At 44.0% G+C, this 18196-nt stretch overlaps 1 protein-coding gene across 3 annotated transcripts in view; it reads right to left on the reverse strand.

Annotated features, from left to right (window-relative positions):
- LOC125459847 (endonuclease/exonuclease/phosphatase family domain-containing protein 1-like) overlaps nucleotides 1-18196 on the reverse strand; it is a 37859-nt gene that overhangs the window by 2711 nt on the left and 16952 nt on the right. For all 3 annotated transcript variants that reach the window (XR_007249126.2, XM_048546782.2, XM_048546784.2), the window contains exons 3-7: nucleotides 17195-17246; nucleotides 12249-12359; nucleotides 9555-9689; nucleotides 3584-3704; nucleotides 2019-2213 (exon numbers count right to left, since the gene is read on the reverse strand). Coding sequence is in view for 2 of the 3 variants with exons in the window: in XM_048546782.2 (XP_048402739.1) it covers nucleotides 2019-2213; nucleotides 3584-3704; nucleotides 9555-9689; nucleotides 12249-12359; nucleotides 17195-17246 (614 nt within the window). In the remaining variant the exon portion in view is untranslated. The remainder of the gene's footprint in view (nucleotides 1-2018; nucleotides 2214-3583; nucleotides 3705-9554; nucleotides 9690-12248; nucleotides 12360-17194; nucleotides 17247-18196) is intronic.

The following is an 18196-nucleotide window of genomic DNA, read 5'->3' on the forward strand; positions in this document are numbered from 1 at the left end:
ATACCAGCTGATATATCACTAGCCCTGTTGATGGTGGTACAGCGGTAATGTCAGTAGGTTCATAAATTCAGAATCTCAGGCTACTATTCTAGAGACATGGTTTCGAATTCCATCACGGCAAGTGGTGAAATGTGAATTCAATTCTATAACAAAAGGAATGGAAAAGCTATCCTAATGGCAACCATATAGTCATCGTCGTAAAACTTCCATCCAATTCACTAGCATCTTTCAGGGAAGGCAATATGCAGTCACTGCATGGCCCAGACTTTGGGCGGCACGGTAGCTCAGGGGTTAGCACTGTTGCCCCACAGCGTCAGAGGCCTGGGTTCAATTCTACCCTCAGGCAACTGCCTGTGTGGAGTTTGCACATTCTTCCCATGTCTGTGCAGGTTTCCTCTGGGTGCTCTGGTTTCCTCCCACAGTCTGAAGATGTGCAGGTTAGGTGAATTGGCCATGTTAGATTGCCCGTAGTGTGCAGGCTACACGGGTTAGCAAAGGGAAATCTAGGATGGGGGAAGTGGGTCTGGGTTGGATGCTTTTCAGACAGTCAGTGTGTACTTGATGGGCCAAATGGCCTGCTTCCACAGTGTAGGGAATCTATGTGACTCCAAACCCATGGCAATGTGGTTGACAATTAGAGATGGGCAATAAATACCTGCCTAGCCAGTACTGCTCATGTTCAATGAATGAATTGTTTTTAAAAATGCCATGGGAAAGTATCAGGGGCTTTTACAACCCACAGCGCTCAGCCTGGGATTGACAAGCTCAGTGTGTGGACAAATGGAATCCTTATCTGTGAGACGTGAACCTCCTACTGAATGCCAGCACTCCAAGCTGGGTTTGTAAATGGGCCAGAAGCAGTGGGGGCATGCAGCTCGCTGGCCCTGGTCTTCATGACAAGAAGTAGCAGGCAGCCTGTTTAAGACTGTAATTTCAGGAGCCTGTCAAAGGCCCTGTTTCTGAGCTGCCTTAATTCTCCAGTTGGTAACAAAAGCGGCCTGTGTGGGTCAATTTGCACACAGCTGCTCAGAGCTGAAAGTGACGGAGGAAGCACCAAAAGATAAGCAGGAGATACCCTCCCCTCCAGCATGGATCATAATTGCCGCCAGCACACGTTTTAAAAAAATTCACTCATGGGATGACGGCGTCACTGGCTAGGCCAGCATTTATTGCCCAGCCTTAATTGTCAACCACATTGTAAATGGGTTTGGAGTCACTGTGGGCCAGACCAGTAAAGACTGCAGATTGCCTTCCCTGAAGGACATTAGTGAATTGGATGGGAGTTTTACAACAATGATTACGTGGTTGCCATTAGATTCTTAATTCCGGACTTTTTTTTTAAACTGAATTCAAATTCCATCATCTGTTGAGGCAGGATTGGAACCCGGGTCCCTAGCACCTTGTCTAGGTGTCTGGATTAACAGTCTAATTTTTTTGGCCAATTTATATGCCTCCTCTTTGGTTTTAACACTATCCCCGATTTCCCTTGTTAGCCATGGTTAAGCCAACTTCCTTGTTTTACTCCTACACCAGACAGGGATGTACAGTTGTTAAAGTTCATCCAAGTGTTCTTCAAATGTCTGCCATTGCCTATCTACCCTGAACCCCCTAAGTATCCATGGCCAGCTTATCCTAGTCAATATTAAGTTCAACATCCCACCACTGGTCTCCTCTCAACTGGACTATCTGAAGCAGGGTTCAAAACCTGCTCCTTCTAATTCAGAGACAAATATGTTTTCACATCATGTTTGGGAACAGCGAGTCCAACAAATGAGCCATTCCATCTCAAGTCAGGTGGAGAGAGATGGGAAATGACTGAGATTCTTGTAACTAAGTTACTAAAAAAAACCCCATCAAGAAGTGATACAACGGCATCTTGGTCGCTGAATGAAGTGACTCAATGTACGTTCTTCATTTGCTTTTGAACAATGGCTCAGTTTCTTTCAGAGGGGGCTGTCTGGTAGACAATGTGATTTGCTCCTTGGGAGGAAGGAGACGGGAAGTGACATTTCTTTTACCTGTGTAAGCATTTGCAACTTCCTGGTTCCACCAGATGTTGCCCTGGGTGACATCTCTGTCCTGGTCATTGCTGCTGACGTTCGTGAATACGTCACTGGGGACGCAGTGTTGGAAGTGGTTCTCTCTCAGTATATTGAACTCAATGGCATCGGGCTGCAAACCAAAGTGCCCCAGAATGATGAGCTGCTTCTGGTCTGGAAGACAGGGCAAAAGGATAAATTTCAGCTCAGGAATTTAATCAGTCAGAACTTGAAATTTCTTATTTTCCTCCATTTAAACCTATGATAGCATCATGCAGCGCCAAAGGTGGCCATGCAGCCGATGCTCATTGAAAGAGCTGTCCAGTAGTTTCCTCACTCCCACTCCAGTCTGAACACTTTTCCCTTTCAAACATTTATCCAGCTGCCTTTTTACGGGTTGCTGTTGGATTTGCTTCCCCCGTGGTTTGAGGCAGTTTATTCCAGGTCTTGCTAGCTAATAATAAAACTCCACTCGTATTTCCTTCTCGCTCATTGTCGATTGTCTTCACTCTTGAACTTTTTATTTTAAATAAAGTGTGCCATCTTGATCTCCCCTGGAGCATGGGAGTCAAGGTTGTTTCTCAGATTCAGCAAATGCGGAGGGTTGACAGCCTTCTGAGCAGCCAATTCATTCACAATTTGGTGGCACGGCAGCTTAGTGGTTAGCACTGCTGAAAATGTTGGTATATACACTCAAGATGGGGTTGAGGGAAGGAGTAAACGAGTCTTTCTAGACTCACTATCAAGTTCAATAATTTTATGGCCTGAGCATCTTCTCCTGTGTCCTTAGCCCAACCCCCACTCACCAGGCCTTGTCATCACATGGGCTGCCACCACAAAAAAAAATCCACCAGCAGCCACTAATGGTCCCCATTAGCAGCTACTGACTCTCCTAGGGTCACCTTTACCCATTCCTTCCTGTTTTTTCTCTCTCTCCCCATCTATCCTTTCCTGAGATGAGGAGAAATTCCTGTGGAATTCTTTGCCGCTGAAAGCACTTGAGACCAAAACAGTGTATGATTTCAAGGAGGAATTAAGTATAGTTCTTAGTTCTAAAGGGACCAAAGGGTACGGGGAGAGTATGAGAACAGGCGACTGAGTTGGATGAGCAGCCATGATCATACAGAACAGGCTCAAAAGGCTGAATGGCCTACTCCTCCCATTTTTATGTTCCTCTGTTTCTTCCTTTGAAACCTTCTCTACAATACTCTTTTCGCAACCCCTCAACTCTGTCTTTCAGTTTCAGCTCACATCTGAGTCTGTCTTTACCCCAGTTTGAGCTATGTGGTTGCAACTCCCTGGAGAGCTCCCCAGTCATGCACTCCTCCCCTTAACTGAGCTTTTAAGGACCAGAGCTGCTCTGCTCACTCACCTTGACCCCACAGCTCGCTTTCCAGCTCGTAAATCTGGTATGACTTCTGTTTTCTTTCCATCATGTTGTTCTGTTCTATTACCCCAAAGCACTTTGGATGGTATAATCTGCCTGGACTCCATGCAAAACAAAAAAACTTTTCTAGGTACATGGGACGACAATAAATAAATACCTGCGAGATGTGCTTGGAGCGTGTCCATTGGCAGGGTTTTTTGTGGGACGCCTGTGACGACTTCAGGATCCGATTTGGACTTAAGATGAACGTTGATGATGTTGAGCAAAAGCGTTCCTACCTACGCGAGTCACAGGTGGGATAAAGTCAGCAAGAAAGCTGCTTAATCTTTCAGATGCATAGCTTTGGTGAACACATGACACAGCTTTACCCTAAAGATAACAGCAAGGACCTCACGAGCCCACATAGTTGTATTGAAGATTGAGCAGATAAGGGTCAGTGGGAGGGCACCTCCTTCTCATGGGGGTGGTGATGGCAAGTTGGCACATGTGCAACTTTGGGAGGATTGCTTGGAGACTGTCTGCCTCAAGCCCATAGAAATTCAATCCCCAGTTTGCCCAGGATGCAGAAGCGGTATGTTGCCAGGATCTCACCTACTCCATTCACAGTCGGATTGGCCCTAAAAGAGCAGCTCCAACCCAGGAAGGAATCTTCACCCGCTTTTGAGATCTAGGTCACTTGTGAGGCCCAGTGCCCACCCATGACTCTCACGTGGGTACTTGTCGCTGGTATGCCAAAAAAAAAGGCACTTCCTACGTTTAGGTCGTTGGTTGAGACTCCCGAAGTCGACTTGAGATTCAGACAGCGATTGCAGGAGTAAAAAAGAGATTGAGATGGCAGCAGTGAGGCAACCCACAGTGTACACAAACCACACAGGGCAGCTCTGGCAACTGATGCTGTGTGTGCGTGTGTGTCGTCATACCGTGTGGCTGCTTCAAACACAACTGTCACCAAGCGGCCAAGGTCAACGTAACAAAATGGGATCACAAAATCAATGTTTTAAATTTCCCCAGTATTGCTTTTACTGGTTGCCAAGACATAACAAATTTTCTTGACTCCCAGCTAGCCTGGGAGGATCAATAACCCTAATGGAGGTGGGAAATCACAGAATCCCTAAGTGTGGAAGCAGGCCATTAGGTCTACACTGCTCCTCCAGGGGAGCATCCTGCCCAGACCCACTCCTGCAGCCTGTCCCTATAACCCTGCATTTCCCACAGCTAAGCCACCTAACCTACACATCCCTGAACACTACGGGCAATTTAGCATGGCCAATCCACTCTAACCCGCACACTTTGGACTGTGGGAGGAAACCGGAGCACCCAGAGGAAACCCACGCATACGTGGGGAGAGCATGCAAACTCCACACAGACAGTTGCCTGAGGCTGGAATTGAACCCGAGTCCCTGGCGCTGTGACGCAGCAGTGCTAACCACTGAGCCACCGTGCCACCCTGTTATGGGCAGGAGAAAGCAGAGTAACAACATAGCAGGGTGTCTCTCCAAGTTACAATGGGAATTTGGCTGCCATAGTTTGCCCCTCATCTCGACCAAGTGCACACTTTCATAGGCTGGAGGTGAGGGAAATGCAATTTGATTGAAAGGATGTTATGTGACATTGAACATTTTTCTGGAGACAGACGGCAGGGTATCGTTGCAAAGCAGTAACTGTATACTTTGAAGATAACAAAAGTTCAAGCTAATTATATTCTCTGAACCCTCACATGAATTTATCACCAGCCAATCTGTTAATGTCCGGTTCATCACATTGTTAAGGTCTTTATTCAAGGTGAAGACAAACAGGCAATGTATATTCATTGTCTGAAACACAGACATAGGGAGCAGATGTGACACAGGGCACGGAAAGAGAGGAGTAAGACTGAGGAAGTCAACAAACTCTCCCCTCCAAAAGCAAATGCAATTGTGTTGTTTTTTTCTTCTGTTTCTCCAACTGGCTAGAGATCTATGAACAGCAATAACACAGGGTGGAACAATGACACACAGTGGTTAGCCCATGCAGCGCCAGGGACCCGGATTCGACTCTAATCTCGGGTGACTGCCTGTGTGGAGTTTGTACATTCTCCATGTGTTGGCATGGGTTTCCTCTTGGTGCTCTGGTTTACTACCACAGTCCAAAGATGCACAGGTTAGATAGATTGGTACACTAGGCTGAATAGGCCAGGACTATTTTCCCTGGAGCGTCAAGAGACTGAGGGGTGACCTTACAGAGGTTTATAAAATCAAGAGGGGCATGGATAGGGTGAATAGCCAAGGTCTTTTTCCCAGGGTAGGGGAGTCCTAAGCTTGAGGGCACAGGTTTAAGTGAGAGGGGAAAGATTTAAAAAGGACCTAAGCGGCAACTTCTTTACACAGAGGGTGGTGCGTGCATGGAATGATCAGCCAGAGGAGGTGGTGGAAGCTGGTACAATAGCAAGATTTAAAAGGAATCTGGATGGGTACACCAACAGGAAGGGTTTAGATGGATATGGGCCAAATGGGTCTAAATTAATTTCGGATATCTGGTCAGCATAGACAGGTTGGTCTGATGGGTCTGTTTCAGTGCTGTACATCTCTACAACTCAGACTGAATAAACTGCTCCACTCTGTGTCCAGGGATGCTGGAGTAGGTGGATTAACAATAGGAACTGTGGGGTTACAGGGGATGGGGAGTGAGGTGGTCAGTGCAGACTCAACAGATCAACTAGCCTCTAACTTCATTGTATGGATTCTATGACAGCAGAGGGCAGCTGCTAGAAGTGCAGACCAGGAACAAAGACTTCTTTCAGACAGAAAATTGTAATTGGAGTTATTTCGGAGAAGAATGGCTAAAGCCAAGTGCAAAATGTCAGTGTATGATTTTCCACCGACTTCGTTTGAATTAGGTTCTTTAAAACAATGGAAAAATTAAGTGCAAAGGTGGAGAAAAAGGGTAAAGGATTAGTTTGGCACAATCATGAACTATGAGAAGCAAAGTCAGATAAAATGTCTAGAGCTAGAGGCTTAATAATTGGACACTGAAGAAGATTTGGATATTCTATCAAAATTCATGAATAAAACTTTATAAGAAAGATGACATATTAAATGTATGTGAGGGGGCATTGTCAGACAGAGAAATTTTAAAAACTGGATGGATATTCTACAGAACAATATACGCAAGATTGCTAACATTTTACTTCGAGATTCATAATTCAATGCTTGCCTTTACATTGTCGGTTCAGAAGTGTTAAAAATGGATAGACTTTTAATATTAGCTTGAGTTAAGTTTTCAGAAAAAAAAAGCACACTTTTAGAACAGATATCAGAAACATCAAAGAAAGGAAGGCCTGAGGATAAGTGTGAGGCTGGATGAACACAGCAGGCCAAGCAGCATCTCAGGAGCACAATTTTATCACATTTTATTATCTTGGAAGCTTTTGTGCTCCTGAGATGCTGCTTGGCCTGCTGTGTTCATCCAGCCTCACATTTTATTATCTTGGAATTCTCCCGCATCTGCAGTTCCCATTATCCCTGAGGATAAGTACTAGTTTCCAGTAGCTTTCATAACATTCAACAGTAACACGAGGAATGGAGGGTTCAGTAGCACTGGCATTTTGAGACTGTCCTAAAAAGGGGATGCAAGTGTCAATTTGAAAGATAATCATACAGACAGTGATAACAGAGGTACCTTCAGCAGTTGATAGACAACAAGAATTGGTGAATGTAAGAATGAAAAGAGCAGTCATTCCATGTAAAATAAGTGGGATAAAGCACATAATTCATACAATTGTGTATGAGGTTGATTTTGAATGAGTTGTCTATACAAAAGGCTCAAATGAAATACAGGCAACTGTTTTTGGCAAGTCATTAGGTTTTACAGTTTACCCGATCATAGACATTACTGTATCCTTTTCATCAGACCACATCTCTCTAGTCAAAATATGAAAGCAGTGTTAATGGTATCAGGGAATAGGAGCTAAAATATTAAGAAAAAGAGCTAACTATTTCAAAATAACATCAGCAGCTTGTCCATGTGCCTTATAACAGGTTCAAACCTCAACTGGAGGATACAGGAGTAAAGGAAAACGAATTCAGTAAATTTATAGAAGGGGTTAGTAATATGTAAAACATAGGGGAGGATACTATCACATATCTAGGGAATCTAGGTAAGAGACTTTAGTGAAATTGTAGCAATGGACTTGAAGGTACGGGATAAGAAAACTTTTCATCTCGAACTCTGTAGACAAGGCAACTAAATTTCAACCAGGTTTAAATCACTATACGATACTATATCTTAAAAGACAAAGCATTATCATCGCCAAGATAATGAAGAGGAGGCTATGGACACTGTGGTGAGTAACTCACCTGCTGACTCTCCAAAGTCTGTCCACCATCTACAAGGCACGAATGTGATGGAATGCTCCCCATTTGCCCTGACTAGAAGAGCTCTAGCAACACTTGAGAAACTTGACACCATCCAGGACAAAGTGGCCCACTTGATCAGCAACAGATCAACAAGCATCCATTTCCGCCACCACCAACCCTCAATAGCAGCAATGTGTACTGTCTACAAGATGCACTGCAGAAAGTGCAGGGGCCTAGTTTCACGGTGCAAATAAAGGAGGCAACCTTTGACCATGCTGCACTCAGAGGTGCAATTTGTATCAGCCTCGAGTCTACACTCTGGACAGGGGCAAAATTAGCTGAGTTATATTGAGCCTGATAGAAGGGGAAAGTTGTAAAGAATGAGACAAACAGAACTGCATAACTTTTCAACTAGGTTTCTTGCACCACCCGGTATCCTCTGACGTTCTGATATGGCAGGGTGAAAGAGGCAGTATTGCTATTCAGTGACACTCTATGGGGTGGCACAGTGGCTCAGTGGTTAGCACTGTTGCCTCACAGAACCAGGGACACAAGTTTGATTCCGGCCTCGGGCGACTTTCTCTGAGGAGTTGAACATTCTCTCCATGTGTGCGTGCTCCAGTTTTCTCCCACAGTCAGATAGTCTGCCTGTACATTTGAAGCAAGGTGTCCCTGATCGACTACTACACAGGGCTACAATGGCATTGACAATTGGCGGGACCATTTACTGCTTGGTAGCACTCTTTCTGGCAGCCCAGCCAAAAAAAACACAACTGAAAAAAAAACCTATTAACGTGATTCTAAAATGCTCAACTCCAGGACCAGCAAACAGCCCTTTGTACTGTTGTAACCTGTTTACTGCTTTCTAAGTTTATTCCCAGAAATTTATCTAAAGTTTGGACATGAAATTGACCAATCGGTTTTAATCTGTGATTTGGTGAGAATTCCAGAGCCCAGGATTCTGCTGGGAATAGGAGCTAAAATATCAAGAAAAAATTCATTATATAGAACATAATGCACAGGTGGTGGAACCTGGAAGTTCTTTCACTTACCACGAAGACCATCAGGACCCATGTCAATCTTACTAATAAGGAATTCTCTTATTCACCATTGCCATAATATTTTGTGCAAATGGTGTGCAGTCTCAATTATGTCTGTGCTGCTAAAATAAAGTTCTAACAGTGAAATTTCCTTTCCAAAAAAAAAGGTGGCACAGTGGCTCAGTGGTTAGCACCGCAGCCTCACAGCACCAGGGGCCCGGGTTCGATTCTAGCCCTGGGCGACTGTGTGGAGTTTGCACATTCTCCCCGTGTCTGCGTGGGTTTCTTCCGGTTGCTCCAGTTTCCTCCCACAGTCCAAAGATGTGCAGGTTAGGTGGATCGGCCATGCTAAATTGCCCGTAGTGATCAGGGGTGTGTGGGTTATAGAGGGATGGGTCTGGGTAGGATGCTTCAAGGGGCAGTGTGGACTTGCTGGGCCGAAGGGCCTGTTTCCACACTGTAGGGAGTCTAATCTAATCCAAAGACGTGCAGGGTTAGGTGGATTGGCATGCTAAGTTTTCAGGGACATGTAGGTGAAGTAGCCATGGGAATGCAGGGTTATGAGGATACAGTAGGTGGGGTGAGTCTATGTGGGTTGCTCTTTAGAGGGGTGGCGTGGACTTGATGGGCTGAATGGCTTGCTTCCACACCGTAGGTGTGGAATGTTGGATCTTTCCCTTTCCCATTCCTTGATGCACAGATTTAATACAGATAGTGTCAAGTCACAACAAAGACTTTTCGACTAAATTTTTACCTTAAAGAAGCCTAGCAAAGGTTGGCTGTATGGCTGATGTCTGTTATACTGTTCCAGCAGCTTCTCTAGGCTGATGGCCCGGTCCAGCTCAAGGCCTGAGGTAGTGTCCCAAAGGAAGGCCACCTGTTCAACATTCTGTGGTAGGGGTAGGAGCAAAAGTTGAAACCTGTGAGTTTTCACTTAAAGAAGACAAATATCTAAACGAATCATATTCGGGCAACACCGCACAAAGTGAGAAGTGGTGTGAATACTAATCCCCATTCACTTACTGAAGTGCACACTACCTCTGTATTATTTTACGGACGAGAGGACTTGCTTTTATATGCAATCTACATGGAGCTTTTCCCAGAATAAAATCCATGCTTCCTTCATATGAAGCTAAAAGATGAAGCCACATCGGCAGCAAAGGAAGAGGTCATTACCGAAAGGCCTCATCCAAAAATATTAATAAAAAAATAAAAAATATTTACGTTTGTATAGTACCTTAAACAACCATAGAACATCCCAAAGTATTTTTCAGCCAATGGAACACTCCCTAAGTTCAGGTGTTACTGTAATGGAGGAAATGTAACAGTCAAACTACCCACAGCAAGCTCTCATAAACAACAATCTGATAATCAGATATACTGTTTTTGTGATATTGTTTGAGGGATAAATATTGACCAGATCCTGGGGATAACCCCTGTTCTTCTTCCATTTAGTGCTGTGAGACTTTCATGACCAAATGAGAGGGCACTGACTGGAGACTTCATCTGAAAGATGCCAGCTCTGATGGAGCACACGCCCTCGGTTATACACTAAAGTGTCAGCGCTAACTTCTTTGTTACCGTGTCTGGAATTCAATCAGTTTACAATCTGGAAGGTCAGGCAATGCAGGATAGGCCTGGATACAATCTTTGATTCTCTTCAAATTAATTCTTGCAAACGACAAACATGCATCTCCTTGCCTGACAACTACATTTTCAGGCTGGTCCTAGTTATAGGGCTATAACTGAAGCTTCAAGGAATACCTACTGCCTGTGTACAAGTAACAAAATCTGTTGCTTCAAATTGATACAACACAGTAAGGTCAGACCTTGCAAGCTGGCGGTCCTGTGTGGCCAGCAGCGAGAGCAGGAGCAGGCGGCCTACAGCGTTAATGGGGATGAGGTCAAACCTGGAGTCAGGGAGATCGAGCTCTTGTGAGGAGTGCGAGTCGCACATGGCTAGGCATTTATGGGCTATGACGTTGAACTGTTAACTGAATTTCTTTTTTTTTTAAAAACATTTAGTAAGAAAGTAATGTTTAATTTTTTAAACATTGTTTTCCTTATTTTCTGCTTTGTAACTAACATTCCATATCTAGACACTTTTGTATCCAAGATGGTGGTGAGTGAACTTTACACTGCACTTGTGAAAACACGACAATAATCCTAATTCAAGCAATATAGTATTAGAGCCATGGATCTTATCAGCTCAGAAGGAGGCTAAATAAAATGTTCTTCCTTTTATTCAGTCATTCACACTGCACCGATTATTTGTAGGGTAGTCAAAAACTGTTCTCATTTCTCCCTTCTCCCTCAGCAGAAATCTATCTTTTTCTGCTTGCTCCAAGCATTTCTAGGCTACATCAACTGTCAAACCAATGGAACTAAGCTGTTGTGAAGACAGCATAAGGAAGGTAATGCACAACATGGCTTGTACAAGTTTCTCTGCACCTCCACTCACATACTCTCGCACAGTTTTAGAACGATGACTCATTGTCACAGCCTCCTTCGTCAGAGGATAAGATACAGTGTATCCTGTGTGTTTGGAACTTTATCCCTGATTTGTACTTCTTGAGTAAACATCTATCGAGTGAGATACTTCTATAAAGTCCATAAAAGTATTGGATTAACACACGCATGGAATTTCACTGGACAGAAAGGGGCTCTTTCCCAGGCCACCTCTCAAAGCAAAATCTCTTTAGGTCCACTGTCCTGCCATTTCCTCATACACTTTTAAATTCTCATTTTTCCAAACAATGAATCCACTTCCATTTCCAAAATTAACTACTGCAGTTTTGTTTCCATTCCTACTCTAAGATTTTCCACCTCTCGCATTACAGGGTATTTCACAGACAGGTTCTCCCAGCTTTGGTTGAAAATTACTAGATCCTTGGGGAGCAATTGTTCCACTCGATCTTCAGGATTTCTGCTGATCTGCCACTGAAGATATAGCAGGAGTTCAAGAGATCACAGAACTTTTTCTCCTATTATACTAAGTCCAGTGGAACTAAAAGGTTTACACCTGCTTCGACATCTCTTCTGTGTTTGTGTTTTATACTAAGCCTTAAATTTCTATCTCAGTGTACCAATTGTTGTTGAATCAAACATTTTGCCATCTTGCTTCTGTAATCTCCTCTGGTCCACAATCCTCTAAAAGATCAATTCCACCTGTCATGCATTCCTGAATCTAGGTGCTGTGAAATGCCTTCAATCCTCAAAGCCTTAGGCTCTGAAATTCCCCTGTAAACGTTTCCTTATTAAGGTTCCCCTCACAACCTTCTTAACTAAACATTTGGTCATCTATATGTTTGAGTGGACTGGTGTGAAGTTTTGTGGACTAGCACTCCTGTCAGGCACCATGCATTGTTTTATGCTATTACAGACATAATTTCAAATTTGTTTCAGGCAGATCTTTTAATTTATTAAATATGTTTGCTTGCGAACATACCCGTTTTTCCTGTCCTAGTGAGGTATTTAATGCAACATATTTCCACTTGCCACGGTCTCCTTTCCATTCTTGCACTGTAGCAATAGTCGGTTTCTCAAGCTCCAGGCATATCTGGGGAAATGAAGCATTGGAGAAGGTAACAATGATGTGAATGTGCTGAGCTGGTGTCCTCCATCAGTGAAACAGTTGAAGGGCACAGCAACCCGATTGGTGAAGAAGACAGTTATATTTGTGGGGCTCCTATGACAAACATGTCAAAACACAGTTCACACAGATTCTATAGTGACTGTAATGAGATCAGCCAGGGGACCTCAGAATGGGTTCCCTGATTGGGACTGTTAAGCTGGTCCAATCAGAGAGCCCTGGCTGCCAGATATAAACAGAAGTGTCAGGGGGTCTGTTCGCTCTGAGAAAGCCGGATCAGTGTCAAGTACTATGCATGTGTAAATAAAAGGTGATTTGTTGACGAGATACCAGCCTCGGTGGAATTATTTCAGATTCATTTCAAGTTGCATCTCTGTCTTAGTACGCAAACATAACTATCATTTTCCACGCTGCAAGTTGCCAGAGCAGTGAAATGAACAACTCTGAATTTTCTGATTCAAGGGAGGAATGTTCACTGGTTCACTGGAGAACACAGGGCTCAAATCAGGTTGTGATCTAACATTCACCCTAAAGGCCACGTGAGTTCTTGGTTTGACTTTTCATCCAGGAGCGGGATCTCCAGTGCCACACAGAGCTTAACATTAATGCTACAAGGTGTCAGCTCAGGTTATATACTCAGGACTGTCAATTAACTCAGAGAAACTGACAAATGACAACCCACTAAATTCCTCCTGTCTAAACACCAGCAGGTGCTAACACACCAAAATGCGCCCCCCATCTAAAATGCCAACAGATCCAGATATTTCCTGTAGGTCAGGGCAAGATTATTTTCTCTGCTTTCTTTGTTCCACTCTTGCAGCTCACAGCAAGGAGGTTGGTCATAAATTTGTCTAAGGCTTTCACCATTCATGCTTTGTAACCAGTCACAATGGCTAAAGGTCAAGTCGGTGGAAATACCCAACAAATGGTCAAAGCCTGATCATTCCTGCTGTTTCATAGTGGATGTACTTAGGCTCCATTGAGTGGTAACCAGGCTTCTGCCCACTGTACAGTAAATCAAAAATGTCACTCTGAGGTTTGTTGGCTTCACGCACCACTACATTGCAGCATCATGTGAGAAAATCACAGAATGAAACTAGTATTCGAGCAGGCCATTCATCCCGTCATGTTGGTCTTAGCTCCCTGTAAGCTATCAAGCTGGTCTCAGTACCACCTGTTCCCTGCAGTCCTGCTCTTCAGATAATTAACTAATTTCTATCAAAGGCAAACAGATGACTGCCTCCAGCGCATTGTCAGGTACTGCTTTCCAGATACTAGCCATTCGCTGCACAAGAATATTTTTCCTCTTGTTACCAACAACCTTAAGTCAGAGCCCACTAGTTTTCAATCCTCTCATCAATGAGAACCGTTTCTCTGCATTTGTTCAAATAATTCTTGCCATGGTGCCCTTTTAAGGGATAGTTAATTCCGTGATTTGGTGTACTCAGGTCTCTCCTCTCCTACACTCAGTTTAAAATTGTGCCCTTTAACTTGTTTTTTCTGTTTTACCTTGTTTGACTTTTGAGTGCATTCATAAACTTCATGAACAGAGCGAGCCTCAGCTGAAACATCAATTGTACACAACAGACACATCGGTCGGCATCCTCTGTGTACAGTTGTTGTAAATCTTTGGAATGGGCCAAAGCAGTTTGGAAACAAAGAACCACCAAGGAAACTATGAACACAGCCTGAGTAGGCCCTCAAGGTGTCCAGTGAACTGGTGGCTGTCTGTGGAACAGACTGACAGAAAGAATTCCTGCATCGACCTCCCTCAATACACCACTCACTCCCAAGCAGCTTGCTGGGCTGGGGTTGTGGACAATACCTCATTAATTAGGAGAATGCTGAAACAGGAAGTGCTGGAAAATTTGATGTCCGACCAGGGAGGTACTTGAGAGCAACGGCTCCTGATGACTGTACAGGATCTGATCTAGGGAGAGCTCCTGGTCAGTTGCCAAAATCCTGCTGAGGATATGTAGGCATTGACCACCGTTCCAGACACGGACGCAACTTCCCCTCATGGCAACAGATGGTCTGCCTCACAACAAACAGTCCATTTGGGCTCAGTTTTCTTGGGCATTGGTATCTCCCTTCGAGCAGTTCGAAGTGGTATCAATGGAGTTACATAATGGAAGTTACTTTATTGCTTTAGGGCCATATTGGGAGCACAGAGCAGGACGGCTTTGCATTCTGGTTGCAGGCTAAAAAATTACAGACCAGGCTTACAGAATTTCCTCTTAGAATCCCTACAGTGTGGAAGCAGGCCATGGAGTCCACACCGACCCTCTAATGAGCATCCCCCCAATCCTCTAACTTCACATTTGCCATGGCTAACCTACCTGGCCTGCGCATTCCTGGACATCATAGGGAATCTAACATGGCCAATTCACCCAACCTGCACATCTTTGGACTCTGGGAGGATACGCATGGGGAGAGCATACAAACTCCACACAGTCTCCCAAGGCTGTAATCAAACCTGGGACCCTGCTACTGTGAAACAGCAGTGCTAACCACTGAGCCACTCAATAAATTGGAAAAATACGTAAAATCTTATTCACTGACTGGGACCCAAACCCAGACTGCGATGGTGGAAACACTAAATGCTACCCCCTAGACCACCAGGGAAGGTAGTAAGTGGAAGGTTCCCTATCTTCACTCTCAGGCATAGGGAATTCTAAAACCAATGATTCATGCTTGATCCTCTCCCTTTCTGAACCAGATTGAAATATTTACAGGAGAGGCTGCAGCCAGGATTTACTGTAGGAGACCATAAAAGCAGCAACATGCTCCTGTGACAGACAACAATCCAGTTCACAAATATTCCAAGGCATGATAAATATTCACATCTATATTTAGCAATGGGCCTGCGTTGCAGACATATGCTTGAAAAACAATACATGCTTGGAATCCAATTAATCATAAAGGAACGAGTCCACTTTCAGGGACCAGGTTGAAAAAACTGCATACCTATCATATACTGTGACAAGGGATCAACGTGGGGTTAACTAAACTGTTGCAGCCCTTAGGCCCCTGGTGCAAAAGGTCAAAAGAACCAAAATGTATTCTAACTAAAATTTAAAATGAAAGGAATGTGCAACTAATGTGGTCGTTACAGAGAGTGTGTGTTAATCACAGCAGGAGAACCTGTTAAACTGGAAAAACTCATTCAATCCATCAATGTCACTATTCCTACTTTGTTACTCACACAACTATTTCATCTTTTTGAGAGAACATTCCGTTAGAAATGCTCACTAATGTCCAATTTTCTTGGTTTTGGGTCCACTTAATGCATACCTTCTGGATTCCCAGATTTATAAATTCTCAGTCTGTCCCACAAGCTGGTAGAAATCTCAAGTTTCTGACGTGAAAAGGCTGATGAACAAAAAGTTCTAAAAATCTGTTTTTCATTTTGTGATCCCAAGGTGAAGTAGGAGCAACTAAAGGTCCCATCCAAAGAAGAATGCTTTTGAGCTCTCTCCCCAAATACTTCTGCCTCTGAATTGCTTCTCCTTCACTCATTCCTGCCTGATCGCCCCGATCCCACATGGGGGTTACCTGTCCACCAGCACAAGATGCAATCATTCCTCTACACTGTGCCAAGCTGAGTTACCTCACTATCTTCCATTCTCATCTCTCCAACCCCAGCATTCTCCCCCTCTCTCCAGAAATGAACACCCTCACCCCCAACAGATTGTCTTCCTTCCCCACTTCCAGATTCCCTCCCTTCTCTCTCAGCCCAAGCTTGCTGACTACTTTAGAGTCATTAGGTCCATTTGTCAGCCTCCCACAACAGGCATATTGCACTGAGGCCTCCAATTCAAACGAAACTTAACCCTATGGTTTGGGCCTCCTGAGCTGATATCAACCAACATCTTGGATCTCCCGAATTCCCTTTTTTTGGTTTGATTTATAGGAATAATAATTTTGACAGTTCTGAAACTAGACTAAATGCACTTTATGAATAAAACTCTCAACGTGCGAGGGGTGAGCAAACTGCCTGTTTCCTGAGTTCCAACCCGGAGATGTCACACGTTATCTCTGTCACAGTTTTTCCAGAGGAAAAGGTGGTTATTGTCGGCTTCAAATGGAAAATGCTGGAAATATTCAGTAGGTCAAATTTCGTAGTGCTGGCTCATAACTATGACTTGCTAACCCCAAAATAACAGGAACACTTGACTGGAATGTCATGTCTTGGAGACTACCACTGATACAGAAATGCCTTAAATGGAGAATGTCCCACAGTGTTCCTGTTATCTTGTGTAATGCAGCAGAAACCATAGAGGCCAATGTAAAATGTCAATGAAGAAATTGCTCTGTGGAAAATTCCCCTTTAGACTGAATAACACGTTGGGAGTATTTCCATACATGAGATTCCAGGAGAGAGGAACTTCAATCATTTAGATAGATTGGAGAGGCTAGGGCAGCTTTTCCTGAGGAAGAGAAGGCTAATGGGAGATGTGATAGCATGACAGCACTGAAGAGTCTAGACAGGGAAAAAACTGTTCCCATTGGTGGTTCTGCCACTGCAGAAACACTTGTTTCAAGGTAACTGGCAAAAGCAGAAATGGACACTTGACGAAAAGCTTTTTCTGAAAGCAAGTGGTTACGTTTCAGAATGCACTGACTGAGACTACTAAATATTTCCAGCATTTTCCAGATATAGATCCTATCAGGGCTTTCGTGAAGGAATTGAATTATCATCTTAAACGAATGGCTGAATGGTCTCTCGCAGTTTCCATAGTGTATATTATATATTTATGTATTTCATATAACATTCAATAGAAAAACAAGCCGCGAGTTACCTTTTCCAAAGCATCTTCATGCAGTATCTCCTGTACCGCCAATAACTTAATCCTACAAAAGACACAATCTGATATCAGTCACTTTACCTCATGGCTAAGTGAAGATTTCCCATTTCCATGGAGGTAAGATGAGGAGCAGAACTACAGAATCTTACATTGTTGGAGGACGGGCGTGGTGGGAGAGAGAACCTGAACTCTGCAATCTGCCTGTTTACAACTTTGGCCAAGGCAGATTCTGACTGGCACCATAATCCATCCAGTGGTGCTTAGCTAATTAGGCTTCATTATGCTCTCAGATAGAGTCAAATTGGTGGCGCCACCAGAATCCTCACAACTGCAAATGATTGGCCCCGACCACATCCGAACCCACAAACCACTGAAGCTGAAGCTCAGAACTAGCTTTCCCTACAACATCACTTAATTCCAACATGAGCCCACACCACCGCAACGCCCCCAATCACCTCACAGAGGTGTATCACTGGGCCCATTAAAGGGTCCTCCACACTGTGACCACCTCTGCCCATAAATCATTTTATTTGACAGTGTTGTCAAAGGGCATTTTTGCAAGTGCCCACCTCACCAGCCAGTCGTCATGACTGACCCTCTGACCTGGTCTCCCAATTCCGCTGCCATACTTAATCAGGCATGGCTCCTGGAGGCAGCTTTGTGCCTGGTGGCCTCCTGGATGACCGCGATTGACACCCCATTTGGCCAATTTCTGGGGTTCCCAAACTGGGGATTGAAGTCATTGTCATGATTCTGGACCTAATTTGGAAAACCCAGCCCCAACTAAATCTCTTGGCAAGGAAGCATCAGTGAGATTACACATAGAACAGGCAAATTGACTCACCTGGTGAATGCCAGCAGTCATACTATACACAAATCTCCTAGCATTCAAGTTTCATTTAATATGAATTACTTGGACAATGGGCTTGAATGTATTGTTGCTGAAATTGAGACAAAAATATGTAGGAAAGAGGACCTTAGGCATCCATGAAGGAA

This window comes from Stegostoma tigrinum, chromosome 16 (assembly GCF_030684315.1).
Source record: "Stegostoma tigrinum isolate sSteTig4 chromosome 16, sSteTig4.hap1, whole genome shotgun sequence".
NCBI classification, from domain to species: domain Eukaryota; kingdom Metazoa; phylum Chordata; class Chondrichthyes; order Orectolobiformes; family Stegostomatidae; genus Stegostoma; species Stegostoma tigrinum.